At 43.3% G+C, this 15,333-nt stretch overlaps 1 protein-coding gene across 3 annotated transcripts in view; it reads right to left on the bottom strand.

Annotated features, from left to right (window-relative positions):
* epha7 (eph receptor A7) overlaps positions 1 to 15,333 on the bottom strand; it is an 84,839-nt gene that overhangs the window by 57,316 nt on the left and 12,190 nt on the right. For all 3 annotated transcript variants that reach the window (XM_053445532.1, XM_053445533.1, XM_053445534.1), the window contains exon 4: positions 5,734 to 5,889. In XM_053445532.1, the coding sequence (XP_053301507.1) occupies positions 5,734 to 5,889 (156 nt within the window). The remainder of the gene's footprint in view (positions 1 to 5,733; positions 5,890 to 15,333) is intronic.

Raw genomic sequence — 15,333 nt, 5'->3', positions numbered from 1 at the left:
TCAGATGCATTCACGACAACACAGGGATCTCTGACAACAGCACTTGCGTTGACCCTTATTGCCAAACCCCTTGAATCTGGCTGTCTTTCTAGGTGGACATCTTCATCAATATCTTCTATCTGTATGGCCCCTCTTTTCTATTTTTGTTATTTTCAGTTGTTACCTTTTAGGAACGACATCAACGCTAAAATCTCCTGCTGTTTTCTGACATTATCTCGCAGGGACATTATCTCGAGTTTTTACCAGGGGGCTGGCAGGAGTGTCACGAGATTCGGTGCAAGTCTGAAAGCAGCTCAAAACAAGTTCAGCCCCACCACTGATTTGCGGCGGCACAGTCACTGCATCCTGGGTTTAGCGCCACCCAAGATGATCGTGAATAGTTTATTCTCCTGTCACAGAATGACAATGGGTGTAGCCAGTCCATTCTCCAGGGCTGTAGAGATAGACGACTTGCTGTTGGAGACTTGGTGAAGACTATAAACATTAAAGACACAAACGTCTTGGAGAGAGCTAAAGGGAATGGGAGAAAGTAGGTCTTCTACGCAGCCACAAGTGTGCCCACTTGTAAAAAGGTATACACTCTTTTCCCTTCAAACCATCTGACACATCGTACAACCCTAGTTTGTTTGAAGCACACCCAATCCTTCAGCTGTCTTTCTTCTTCTTCGTCTGCCTTGGCGTCTCTTTGTTTCTCCAAACAGCCTCTGTCTGAACTCAGGAACACGAAACTCTTCTGCCCCCAATTCACCTGCAGCACAGATTTGCGCCGCATCCTGAGCCCTCCACTGTCTGTCTGTCTGCTCATTCTTACGGCTCAAGGGCTTGTCGCTCTCCCTCTGCTTTTTTCCTACCCCACACCCCCCCTCCCCACCCCATTCCCCACTCTGTCTTATCTTTCGTGTTCGCTCCTCTCACCCCTCCTCCCAGTCAAGTTTCATTTCACGGATTAGCCAGCCAGCCCCCACAGCCTGAAACGTCTCAATCACTTGCTAGCTTCCTTCCAACACTGCCACTGTGACCAAGCATGAGTGAGCATGTGTGTGTTGGTGAATTTGTTTATTTGCTGGTAAATTTGTTGATGTGCATACATATGGAATACGTACATGCACAGTTTATAGTTCGTGCCTCAGAATTTGTATGGTTCAGATTCAACTCTGAATCTGTGGACAAGAACTTCCCTGTGTAAAAGTGGTTCAAAAAAATTACAAAAAAAGCCCACAGGGTAACCACTACATCTAATAATCTACCATATAGGAAACATACCAGTCGTTTTTAGGTCATTATTCAAAGCCTATCTCTACTCTGTGCAGAGTTGTGAGACCTGACTAAATCCAAGCTTAGGAGAGAAGAATCCAGCGCTTATCGGCCTTGAGATGTGCTCAGGGCTGCCTTAACTCTCCACAGCCTATTAGCCGGCTGTGCTCTAATTGGGGGGTGAGGGGGGGGGGGGAGGGGGGAACTGTGGGGAGAAGGGCGGCAGGGGTGAGTGGTATTCAAATCGCCCATGAGGTAATCCTCACTCTACAAATGTGTGTTGTGGCCCCGTGACCTAGCCTCTAATGATGTGGCTTCAGCAGAACCTGTATGAGGCTGAAGAGGAGGGCTTGAAGAAGAGTTAGGGGGGGTTTAGCTGAAGGGCTTCCGACTGCTGTTGTCATGATAACTAAAATTTCAGGACTACTTCAACACCATAGTGATTTCAATATTGGATATGCAATTAGCACAAAATGCGTGCCACAAGCTGAAATTCCATTTCAGCATCACTCTCTGGAGGTTAAAAAATAAAAAATTGAAGGAACTGTCACTAAGACTGTGTCCGAACAATACACACACGTTTGTGCACTTCAGCTGCATAAACTAAGAGCTCTGAGATTTCCCTGAGAAAATATATGCAAGAAACATGAGTTTTTCTTTTTTAAGACATTTTTCATTTTATGAAAACACTGCAGAGCTACAAGCTGAGAGGGGCTCTCTTGCCATGACAGGGAAACATTCAGCCAATGAGAGAACAATCGCCGAAAAGTTCGATGTCTCCATATACATTGTTAGTTGTCAGTTTTGCGTTCCCTTTGTATGGCCTTATCTCACTGCAACACGGACAAGAGATAACAAACAGCCTTTATGTTTGGATCAGCCTCATGGCCAATCTAGATTTAGTATCCAATGCATATCACATTCCATTATTAGACTGCTTTCAATTAAAACATTCCCCAAAAAAGGTCCCCACAGCTAATTTTCTGCCCAAGAGCCACCTTGCTGGTAAATCCATTTCTGATATATGTTGGCAACACTAGCCCCTACATTCTTCAGCCCTGTCACAACCACTCCAGGCACGATGGGCCATCTGACAGATATCAACTTGTTGAGGTGGCACATTTTTTACAGCGGGGGGGGGGGGGGTTTATCGGCAGGGTCTGGGAGGAGGGGCCGAGCACTTGCGCCTGCTGCTTTCAGCCCCCTGCTTGTTCCAGCACTGCTCCCAGCTGTTGCATGATTGATGTCCACTCCCGAGCTTGTCAACAGCTCAAGCCCTGTGCCTCGGCCCCGGTGAAAATGCGTCCCCACAGCCGGCCCTGTATATCTAATTTTCTCAGAACTTTACATATGAATGGCCTGGACAAATATTCGTCAGACAAAGCACTTCTCTTTTTTTCTTTCTCCGCCCCCTCTCGGCACATATCACTTGGGAAACAATGTATTTGGAACTATGTTTTTGGAACTTCTTCCCTCATCTTTATTCAGCGTGGGTTTGGCTTTTCATGTCTCTACATTACATCTTCATCTCATTTCCTCTCAAATCCACATTCGTAATCTCTGTGTGGCAGAGATCCCTCACACTGTTTTGCTAAGGCCTCCAATACGGTAGCTTTACAAACCCCTATTAAAAAAAAAAATCTGTCAATCAAGCTATTTGTTCAGGCAGTGCAAATTCATTTTCAATTACTATTCTTTCCTGGTCTGGATAAGGCTTGAATAAGGAAATCACAGTGACCATTTGTCACACTGACTTAATCCAGCGATGAATGAGGAAATGCACGAACAGAAAGCCGTACAAAAACTGCGCTGGGTGAATGAGGAGGATGGTGGACATATTCATAAGTTAAAAATACATATTTACATATAATGGTATGGGGTCATCAAGTGTAGACCCCGAGTTAATGAAAATGAATAATGGAAAGTGTGCATTAGCCAGCTTCAGTAATTACTGCACTACTTGGCCAAGGTGATTACCCAGAAGGGAACAGTCAGAGGACACTGAGAAGAAGTGGGAACTTTTTCCGGTTCTATCCACTGCCCTTGATCAGTGGGAGATGTTGGAGTGTAGTGTTAACATCCGATTAGGATGGCTGGAGAAGTGAGTAATGGACCTGTCTTTTACAACAAGATCTGTATGGTTGGATGGTGGTTTGTGGTCGTTGGCCGACCTTAGATTTGCTTAGCCTGAGTTATGTCCTTGTTTGTTTTAGACAACAACAGGAATGGATTCAAAACAGACAAATCCGAGCTTGGTAAAGAACTTTTACAGGTTCGAGTTGAGCTCAGTAACTTTCTTCAGGCATTGTCAGATACTTCAGTTTAGTCAACGCCACAGGGCATTTCTTGCTTGTTTGAAATGATCAAAGTCAATCATGAGAGGGGATTGCAAGACAGGGCTTCATGGTAGCGTCACACCATATCTTATGTCCTAATGTACTTCCTATTTTCAACATGATTTTGTTCTATATTTTAACACGATACCACTGGATTAGCATGGCAAGGGGGGGACAGAAGCTTTGGGCACCGGCTGACCTCCCTCTCCACCCCACTCTGTTCCATTCTCTTTGCCTTTAGAATTTACTATCACTTTCTTGGAGTTCTCTTCACATTGAGAATAATCCAGGTCACCACAAACCTGCTAATTTCCTTATTGGTCAAATGTATCTGAGTCCGGGACAAAAAAGGAAATATCTAAAGAAAGTGCCTCAAACCTAATTGCTTATTCAACATGAGGCCACAGTTTATTGTCCAGCTAGCTGCTCCTATTACTATTGTAAAGGCTGCCACACTTTGCGTGCTTCGATTTCACTGAATACCAGCATTTTATGTTGTATTTGTTTTGGTCAGTTTGGCACAATCCATACTCAGAACATAATAAGAATAAGTGTTCAGTATGTGATGAAACTTAGACAGTAAAATATGCAACTTTTTCTGTAGAGCGTGAATCCAGAAACAAAAAGGAAATGGCAGACTCTCTGAACAGCTCATGTGCTGATGTCCTGAGAGCGAAGTTGGAGACAGACCCACGGAACATTACTTTCATATCTGTCGAACATGGAGGCGATAAACAGCCGACTGAAAAGAATAGAAAAATAGAAGGCTGATGTTTAGAAGATAGATAATGGTTGTGGGATATCAGCTCATTAATAGTGAGAGGCAGATAACTTTCTTATCGGAGTTGCAATCTTAATTTTTTTTCCAGACAAACCTCTATCTCACCCTTTGTTAAAATTAATATATTTTTCCTATTAATAGGAACCTCCAGGAATATTTTCTTCCACAAGAGTTGAATTAAAGAATCTACCTCTGCACTGAGCATGTGCCGTAATAATTGGAAAAGGCTTAAGGGCAGGCATAAACAGAGATGTCGCTCAACCCTCGATACCCATAAATGATAAACATTTTTTATACATGAAATTTACAACCTCAAATCCAAACTCAAATCCTTATAATCCTCGTCGATTCTCTGATTTATTGCACAGACAACAAGCCCATGCAGTTCTATAAAATTATAATATTTGCATAATATCTCACCAGCACTCCCTGTACCTCACACACACACACACACACACACACCAACTCAGACATTAGAGATTTTTACTTGGCCTACTTTGGGTGTTCAGGGGGGAGAAAAGCAGCACTGCTCAGGATGTGAACCAGGCGTGCTGATTTTCCTCCATGTGCATATGGGTTTTTGTTGTTTTTTCAATCAGCAGAAAAATGCTACAAGGTAAATGAACAGAATCCCAAAGGTTAATTTATCTGCTTTTCTTAATAGATATATATAAAAAATGGATGACAGGAGGTGTTTATCAGGCAGCCAGAAGCCAGTAGTTTATCCAGGATTCTGACACATTATCAGCAAAGGAAGGCAGACAGATTAGGTGCGGAGATTCTGTTTAGGGCTGCTGTCTACCTCCAGATAAAGCAGGGAGCTTACATTGCCCTGCTGGGCTGTGCCCCATCCGTTGCACATAGGCAATGGAACAAGAAAAAAAACAGAAGCACCTTGAAATGAATAAAAATATATATATGTGTTTGAGTTTGGATTTAGAAGCGAATCAGCACCAGCCTTCAGACTGTGTAAGTAAGCCATCGATGGCTGTCACAAAGCTGTTACACTGGCCAGGACAAATGAAGACACAGGGTGCTGCCTGGGCTGCCGCTGCTGACTGTAATTGCAATCTTTCAGACGGGAAATGGCAAATTGCTCCTCTCATCATTAGCAACCAGCTAAGACAGAAAACAGACATCCAAGCCTGCAAACATAATTATAATGACATACTGGGAGGCAGACGACCTGCTATGGAACACATCTGGGGCTTTCATGAGGCCACTGCAGACTGACTAAGCAGGACTGGCCTGGGGGGGACCAGGTTGTGTTTTTTTTCTTCCCTCGCATGTGTGACTGTTTAAATTTGGATCCCAGCAAGTGGTGTGCGCTGTGTTTACCTAGCAACGGCATGGCAGACTTACTTGTGCAGGCCACAGACGGAGGGTCAGAGAGTGCTCGGTAGTAACCGTCCTCGCAGTCGCAGCGCCAGGAGCCCTCGCGGTCGTTGAAGCTGTGCGCTGGACAGCGAGAGCACTGAAGGTCCTGGGAGGAAGACTTGTAGAAACCACGACCGCATGCTGTGGAAAGAAGAAAAGGGAAAAGAAAAGAAAAACATAAGAGTCCGGCTCCAGGAAGAAGAGGAGAACAAAAACAAAAACACAGTTATAAACCCTGTTTGCACAGAGCGGATAATGTGGGGATCTCATGCAACTTATCCGTGAACCACAAAATCTCTGCTTAATGAAACTTCAGCTGCAGTGTGAATTCCCTGCAAAATCTTGTATCTGAATAATTGCTACAGCCAACATAATATTAAAACCATCTTCTTTTAAAGAAATTGTAATTTAACTCATGTTTAATCAATTTAGTTGCAGTCGAAATGTCCAGGAGTCAGCGGGGCCGATACAGCTCATTTTCACCCACGGGCTCGCTGATGTGTTATTACCCTCATGCTATAAACAAATCTTTCCAAAAGAGATAACCAGCATCAAATATCAACAGGCCGAGCAATTCTAACAGCCTTTTTTTTTGTTGAGTAAACTCTGGTTCAAACAGGACTTTATCCACCGGTGATTTCAGCAGTTACAACCAATCACTGAGTGTGTCGGGGTGATATTATTCTTGTGCAAACACATTTTGAAGAAGTCATCGCTTTGCTCCTGAATTCCCATCGTGCGGAGGGCATGACAGCACAACCCATTGTGTTTCACATCATGAAGCAACCGGTAATACAATGAAGATGCCCCCTTATCAAAGCCATGAAATGGCATCACGTTGAGGCGCTCACACAGGGATAAACTACTACCTCTCACTTTGAGCGGGGAAAATAACAAGGCTATTTTTATTCTGGTGAATTCTCAGGTCAGCAAATGGGCTCTGGCATGTTAAGAACAACAACTCACGTCTCTGAGAGGAAACATTCGTCTGCCGAGCCCACAGATAAGTGCACATAGCAAAGCATGTGCATGGATCATTTCAGCATTTAACCTTTAACAAATAATTCATAGCAAACCTGAGACTTATACGACTGATCAAAAAAGACCCCGTTGCTATAAATTCACAATTACAAACCCAACTAGTTAACACTATTGTCGTTTTTATGAAGTTACTATTGATTGTCAAGTCCCAAAAGAGCCATGAACGCACGTAAAGACAAAGACAGAACAACCTCAGTGTGAATCACATCTGTTTGTTGAGTTAATGATTAAATACTAGCGAGGAGTTAAATGTCTGTTCTGGGTCTGTCTAGTTTAGCCTTGAAGTCAGTTAATTCGCACTGACCGGCTGTGTGTGCCGAGCAGAGCAGCGGCACCTCGGAAAAACAGCTGCAGAACTGCAATGATTTCTGAAACACTAAATAGCTCTTCATAAAAACTGACACGTGCATTTTTCACGAGCCACTTGGGAAGACGAGCGATGGTTTTCACACTGGGTTCCTGCCATTCCTGTTCTCCGCTCTGCTCTGCACTTTTTTTGCCTGAGGTAATTTGACCACCATCTCTTGTGACAGGTCAGGAATGAAAAGCACAGATTTTCTCATTTTAACACTTCCAGGGCAGCCTGATGAGGAAGCTGAGGATCAGGGTATCCCCGTCTCAGCTACAAGAAAGCCCTGTCACTCTGCATTTAAAGCCCAGCAGCAACTTTTTCATACTCCCAAGAGGAAAAAAGTTGAAAAACAAGATTTTATCTCTAATCTTTCTTTGCCTTTTTGAACTAGTAATTGAAAGCAGAGCCATGAGGGGGGCTGCGAGAGGCGCTCTTGAACGCTGGCCAGGCGAGGCACTCATTCTACAAGTGCGTACTCGATATATTTAGCTCCTATGGACTATGTGCAATTCCGATGAGTGATAATGTTGGACAAACAGTGAAGAAAACCATGTCCATTCCCAGTATGTGATACTTGAGTAAGTGCTCCCCCCATGGATGTTTATAATGACACTGCAGGGCTATCTCCAGCAGGTTAAAGATTGGCTAGATCCCGTTTAAGAAACTGCTTTCTCCCACCATGCCGTGCTGTTTAAACATTCTGATAAGCCAGCCAGTCTGTTTGCCTTTGGGTTTCTCAGAGCTCATCTGCTGGGTGGCCAGTGTGCGGAGGGGGACAGCCTGGCAGGGACCTGGGCTATCTTCACCGCATCCTCCACTCCACAAAACCAGAGTATCCACAGTGAAGATTAGGACGAGCACAAAGACTGGGAGGGCCACGGCCTTGTAAGGATTTTTATCGGTTAAGGTTGTTTTTTCTCCCTCGGCCACACAAGGGCCATTCAAAAACTCAAAACATAAATTCAAAACAATGACAAAAGACTTAGTTTGGTGAACTGAGATCAAGAAACGTATTGCTTTCGACATCATTGATGTGATGCGGTCAGCCTCTACTGGTTAGAATTCCTTTAATGTTCTGTATCGCTCAGGAGACAAATTATGCTCAGAGGCCATCTGGGAAGAGCTGAGAACCGAGTTGGTGCTCAGCTTGTGAATCTTATTTCTTAAAATTCAAAAGTCCAAAGACTATAATCTTTTATCATACAGTGAAAAACCACCACGATCTAAAATGTGTGTATAAAAATGCAACTTAAAACTGGATAAAAAGTCCATTCAAACTTTTCTGGCAGACGAAGACAACACTGACAATATGAAGCCACTGAAATAAAACTAAATGTTACTTTGATTAAATTACAGATTTCTCCTGGTTTGGGAAATGCTATAAACATGTTGGATGATGTAACTGCACAACTCTCCAAACTAGATACAAACAGGTCTAGTGCTTTTTTGACATTGCAATACTGAAAAGTGACATATAATATATAGTTAATACCGATTCCAATACCATCCCAATGTACTGATCCAGCACCTGTGACATTTGTTTGCTCATGCTGTGGATGTCAAGAATTTCATCATAAATAAGATGAAACGTCAGTCTTTGTTTTCTGATCCATTTCCCTTATTTTGAACATAATAAAACTTTTCCCTTTAATGTTTCATGGCATTGTTCAATGTGATTCCAAATAAAAAAAAACAATTGTTTTAAAGCTACTATCTAGCTACTAAAATAGCTTTATCTGCAGTTACTGGACAGGTAGACATGTTTTAGATGTTAATGCAGGAATAGTCATGGTTAAAAGTAACGGACAGGAAAGAACAGAGAAATAACACTCACACCTATTGCTCTGTATTACCACCGATGCTAATGTTACTGTTGGCTTTTATAACTTGTATGACTGCCTGTAATATTTGCTAAAATGGACTGATACCATGATGCCACAGTCACCAATCTGGCTAATTACTTTGGTAATTTCAGTGTTACCATAATCCATGATGACCAAAAGGCCCCCTTTCTAATAAACTGCTCTTATCCTTCATGTTCACAAGCAAAGCGCAGTTCATTTTTCAGTTACAGCTCATGTGTTTATCAGTGCGTCCGACTGCCATTGGCACCCGGAAATGTTTACAGAAGCAACAAGGCGGCAAATGAGGCCTCAAAACTGGAATGCCTGTATGACATGGGCACTTCAGTGTTTCTGCAGCTCTCCCCACCACTGGCAGATCAGTGAGTGACAAGTACAAACACAGCTTTCTATACTCGGGCCCCGGCATTCCTGTCCCAGCGACTGCACATTGACTCGCTGCTGGCTAGTTCCCGTCCCTGGCACCAGATGCCAAAGACACGCTCTCAGTCTGAGACACTGAGATGGGAACGATGGTGAGTGAGAGGCTCTTTGTCGCCCGTCCCTGCAGCAACACTTCCCATCCGAGTGGAAATATCTACCGAGCAATTACACCGAGTCCGTTTATCCAGTGGCCTTTTAACTGACAACATGACTGACACCTCACTGGAGAACACTGACACACAAACAAGTTGGAACATTGCACAAAACCTAAGACTCCTACTTTGACAAGGGAACTCACAATCCATTGTGTTATTGCATTTGAAAGGATGAAGCGTACAAGTGTGACCCCTTAAAAAAAAGGGCTTGTTTATGTATGTCTGGTCTTCCTCAGGCACAGATAATGAGCGACTAATAGCTTGTGCTTGTTGACACGGACCAGTTAACAAAGCTCTGTCGCAGATACACCAACCGTCGTATTTACGACACTGAGAAATTAGTCAGTCCTTTGAGAAGTGGGTTGAGGTTAAGCAGAAACAATAGAGAGAAGATGGGCAAAAACAAGTCTTATATTTCAGCCAGTTCTTCACAAAGTCTACAGAACCAGCATCTTTAATTTCCCTTCCAGTGGTCAAACACCTTCGAGGGGGGTTCGAGTTGCATTCAGCAATTTTATACAGAGGGAGGAAGAGGAGCCTGGGAAAGCAGACGACCTCAGAGTAGTGGAATAGAGATAATCAAACTGTGACTGTCGTGTCTCAATCACAGCACCCACACTGGCCCGGAGAGTAAAACAAAGTCTCCTTATCTTATGCAGACACACATGCACACACACACAAAAAAGGGGGTGAAACGGATTTCTGTATTTTTGTAACATCTTGGTTTATTTCCTTTTCCTCCGAGCTGAGCTTCTTAACATTCTTGAATTACATCCAATTTCTCTCACGCTTTGGCAGTGTCATGACACTGTGGGTGAGGGACAGCCAGGGAGGGGAGGGAAGCAATGACTCCTTATGCGACAGCCTGACATATCCCATCCTGGCCAAAATAGAAAATAATTATTTTCCCTGGTTGAGGCTGACGCCGTGGCACTTCTTTTTTTCCCCTCAGTTAATCTTCTGCCCTCGGATTCCAAATTTGCCCTTTCGCTCTCTGTGTAGTGTTCCAGTTTTTCTATGTATATGCTGGGGCTGGTTATTAAAGAAAAGAGTCAACCGAAAGTCAGTCCATGGCATCAAGGATCAAATCTGTAAAGTAGTGAATATGACGAGGAGTACTCATTGCACCTTTGAAGGAGTACAGATGAGTATATTTTGAGCTTTTAAAGTATCAAAAACACTGAAAACCAAACTTCGTTGATAACCATTCTCAAATCTAATCAGAGTTACTTTCTTCATGTGGACTGAGCTTCATCTTAATCCTGTGCCTTTGCTTACGGATTCAATTTCATAAGTGTCTTTTAGTTTTTTTCTATGCGTTTTTCTATTTTTATTCACCCGGACTGGTTGGTTAACCTTGAAAAATGTTCGGTTTCAGTAGGATCAACTTTCAAGATCTATTTATCGAGTGTGTGAACCCATGGATGTACCCTCATGGATGGCGACAAGTGACAACATTTTCTCTTGCGCCAAAGAAGATTTACGAAGTATTTGAAAAAGGTTCCAGCTATAATTATAAGTAGGTTGAGTATGATTTCGTTATTGGTTCATAAACTTTTAAATTAATGCACCTGAGATGCATGCTGAGGAAGCATTTAGTGGTCTGGGATGCTGGAAGACCGCCGACTCATCTGAGGTCCTCTGACCCGTTTACAGTTTCACAACAAACAGAAAATATTTGTACACGTCTCAATGTTTCACATACATTGATTTATTCGTGGCCACTTCCACACTATCAGCGCTGACCTCCAAATATTGATTTTAGAATTAGTTTTGTTTCTTGAGATGAGTTCATCACAGAGCTGTGTGCAGCCCCCTGTTATCTCTCACTCTCTCATACTAACACACTGACACATCAGACCCTTCTGTCATAGTCAGACTGACTACAACACCCAAATATGTAGCTACATGTTTATTTGCATATAAAGCGAGGAAGTGAGATCCAATCACAAGTGGCCAATGGAGACACATGTGGAGACGCATTCTAAAGTCGAGTGTGAACTGACTCAGAGCTGTCCACTTGTGATCGGATCACTCGGCTCACATGTTGATACCAGGAATGCCAGTCCCTTCTAAAAACTAGTTGATGATGATAACCTGTCGAGGTAAAACTGCACAACTTCTGTCCTTATATGCTTGTGACCCACGAATCCCATCAAGGCTAAAATCCTTATTACTACTGGCTTGTCGGAGCTGAGCAACTGGGATATTGAGTTTCTGCCCAACACCATCTCTTACAGACCCTTGAGTTGATGCTTATCTAGAATCTAAGGTTCGAGCTTCAGTTATCAGAAAGAATGGTAACAGGTAAAGTGTTGTTTTCATAAAACCCTGTCAAAAAGCTTCTGATGATTACTGTCTTCGAAACCTGGACACTGGGTGTCCTTGCCTGCTTACAACCTACAAATCCAATTAAGGTTGCAATCCCTGTTACGGCTCAGCGTGGAGGGGACTGGCTTGTCCAAGTAGGGCAGCTTTGATTTTGAGTTTCTCCCCATCTGTCTCAATATTGCCGCAGACAGGAGGGTCAATGTGGGCTGCAGTGAGGGAATGTGGGAGATTCGCTTCGTTTTTCGCAGACTGCCAGAGCCACAGTGATGCTGACTAGTGTGGGCCTTTCTGTCTCAACAGTCCTAGCATGATGAGTCCTGTCAGGGCCAGCCACCCCCCCACTGCCCTCCCGTCCGGCCTGATTATGTGTTAAATCCGCCCATGTGTCGGGATGGATGTGGAAAGAATGCGCGCTGAAGGGAGCCGAGCTGCGGCTGCGGAAACCCGGAGAGAGCAGCCTAGAGATAGCACCCCATTAGAGTGATAAAAGAGGCAGAGGGAGGAGAGCAGCCGACAGGACCAACATGCAGGCCCAGTCGCTGATGAATGCCAGGTGGAACGGGTCAAGCGTGATAAAGGAAACAGTTTATTTCTTATTTCTCAAAAAACACCATTTATTTCAGCAAAACGCTTGCAATGGCCGCTGCTAGTCCGATAGGAACACGTCTTTGTATGTATCAACTCTAAACAATGGTCTGGTACCATGAAGAGCCATTGGTCTGTTGGTTTTTAATATGTTTCCTCCATGTCTCTTTCCTCTGAGGCTGTCTGATACTGACAACCAGTGTAGAACTCTCCTCCTAAGGCTTTGTATTGTTTGAAATGTTTCTATATCAATTTATTTTCAGTTTACAAGGATCAATTACAGAGTTTTGGTAAGTGGCACCTTTCTGCAATATAGATCTCTGCTCCGCAAACACACTGTATGTTTCTAGCTGAACAATTGCCAGCTGCTGGGATAAAGACGATTGATGAACCTTGACTTCAGAATGTTATAATATAGATTTTTTTCTCCCTTTCATTTAACAAAAGAAGCCACACTTTTCCGATGCAGAGCTGGATTACCAACCATGCAGAGGGGACAAGTGCCTCAGGCCCTCAAAACTCCAGGGGCCCTGAAAGCCTTCATGTGTGTCAGCTCGATGTGCTAATTTGAGAATATGGACCATAAAGGGGCCTCAAAGTGGGTCTTCTTTGTTGAAGCCTGACATGAAAAGTGTCAAAAAGTTCTCCTACATTAAAGCTGCAGTGGCCAGGTAGTATTCCATCCCAGCGGGTGGGCAGAGAGTTCTCCTTGTCATAAACCAGGGTCAAATCTTAAAATTGTCTAAACACAACCAGCTCGAAATATAAAAGTGCTTTAAAAATACTGGGTCTAAAATTGAAATTATTGAACCTAGTGAAAAACAATGTGATGACAGGAAACATAATTAAGAATCAATAGAGCAGAGGAAACATCTCTGTTGTAACCAAAGTACAGTAGATATCCCTGCTATGCAGTGCTAGCTAAGAGAAAAAAAAGACATTTTCTCTTTTAAACGTTCCTGCTCACTTCTATTACTCTGAAATCCTACGTTAATACTGCAATAAACATTCCCTGTCTGCTATTTCAAGATGCCCTGTGTCTCGCTGGATGTTCAGACAACCATGAAATACTATTTAAAAACCCAGCTCCTGTGTTGTGCTTCTCAGTTTTACTTTCAGGGCATACGATTAGGACCATGACCGTGTGTTACGATTATAGGGAAGGATGTCAATAGCTCACACAGAGCTTAGTTCTTATGCATTAATGTAGCCGCGGGCCCGTGTGTGTTGCTTTTATTAGATGTGACTTATGTTCTTTGCCTCAATAAATAGGGCCTGGTGTGGACATTCATCAGGCTGTGTTTACTGGCATTTTATGCATGCTGAACTATGGCTGCATCGCTTTTTACGGACTAGAGCCTGTGGTGTTTTCCCCAGCAATGTAAGAGGCAGTACATCTTGTGAGTAATTTCCGAGCAACGCAGGCCGGCAGACCTGGGAAAATTTCTAGCTGAGTATATTTCTTCTGCTTGAAAAGCCGAAGGACAGCTCAACTGATCTCATCTTGCTGGTGATGTGTGGACTCTTCTAGCTTGCAAAGGCTTTTAAAGAAATCCACCTTGAATTTATTTCTTAACCCTACTGCAGTGCTGGCTTAACATTTGACTTCTAGCGTTGTGTTCATCCAAAGGGTAATCAGGGTATACTAATAGCATGCTGAAAAAATTATCTTATTCTGTTTACTTTTAATTCTTCACATTCCAACATGTTTTGTTTTTCTGCCTGATCACTGGAGTAATGAAGGTAGCAGCAGGTGGTTTTTTTTTCTTCCTCTTCTTGCTCTGAGCACATTGCAGTAATCGATTTTTTTCTCCTTTGTAAAAATAGAGAAGCTGAGTTTTTGCCTGCAGACATGTTTATCTTCCACTTAAGAGAAGAGCCGGCGCCTACCTCGCTCTGGGATACAGTGGCAGTACACACAAAGAAAAGGGAAAAAAAGAACTGAGGTGGTGCGGAAAATCTGTTCACAGGACGGAGATAGAGTTTCTCAATCCCAAACATTTGCAACGCCAACACCTCCAGCGGGGCTTAGAGAGGAAAGGAGGCTCGGACATGGTTACAATGAGGCTAAAGACGAGAGCCACTGAAACACAAGTTTGACCGGTTCAAGAATCTGATGTCATATTGTGCTGGATTCTCCCTCCACCCCCACATATTTGGAATGACTGTCTGGCTGCTGCTGCTGCCCTCTACACATGCAGACAATCAACCCATTCAGCTGAGGTACCTGTGCTTAGCAGGAGATAAGTAGCTTTCCACGAGAAACAAAGAGAAGATTAGCATTCCCTTACACCCTGTTGGAGGGCATGCAGCTCTGCCCTCTGAGCAGGGAGAACCTTAAGGAAATGCCTGCTTGGCAGTACACAGCAAAGATCAAAGCCCCACACTGATTAAGTTATACTCCAGTTGAAGCTAATGCTCCTGCTGCGGTGCTAAGAGCAATGCTGCAGCCAGTCCAGTCGGTTAACCCTGTAAGTGGGACAGTTTGGAATTAAACAGCAAACCAGCGATCAGCTCCAAAACCAAGATTACTGTCACATGCACTAATGATTTGCAGGCTATTTGTTTCTGATCACCCTCTTTATGAAACGAGTACGTGTTAATGAGCACAGTCACTTTGAAGGGGTCAGTTCACCTCATTTCTGCCTCCAACCCGATACAATGAAGGAATAACTGAATGCTTTTAAACTAGTTGTCGACTCTGGTTCTTCTGTGGATTTCTGAGAATAATCAGGTTAGTGTTTAAGGAAAGAGAAAAAAATATTTAAAAAATGTCAACGTCCTCTTTTAATTTGAGCGCAAAAGATATTTATTCAGGGAGGCCGAAATCTTCAGT

The sequence above is a fragment of the Pleuronectes platessa genome, chromosome 17, assembly GCF_947347685.1.
Source record: "Pleuronectes platessa chromosome 17, fPlePla1.1, whole genome shotgun sequence".
Classification (NCBI taxonomy): domain Eukaryota; kingdom Metazoa; phylum Chordata; class Actinopteri; order Pleuronectiformes; family Pleuronectidae; genus Pleuronectes; species Pleuronectes platessa.
The sequence above is the reverse complement of the archived record's forward strand: the minus strand, read 5'-3'. Positions and strand labels throughout refer to the sequence as shown.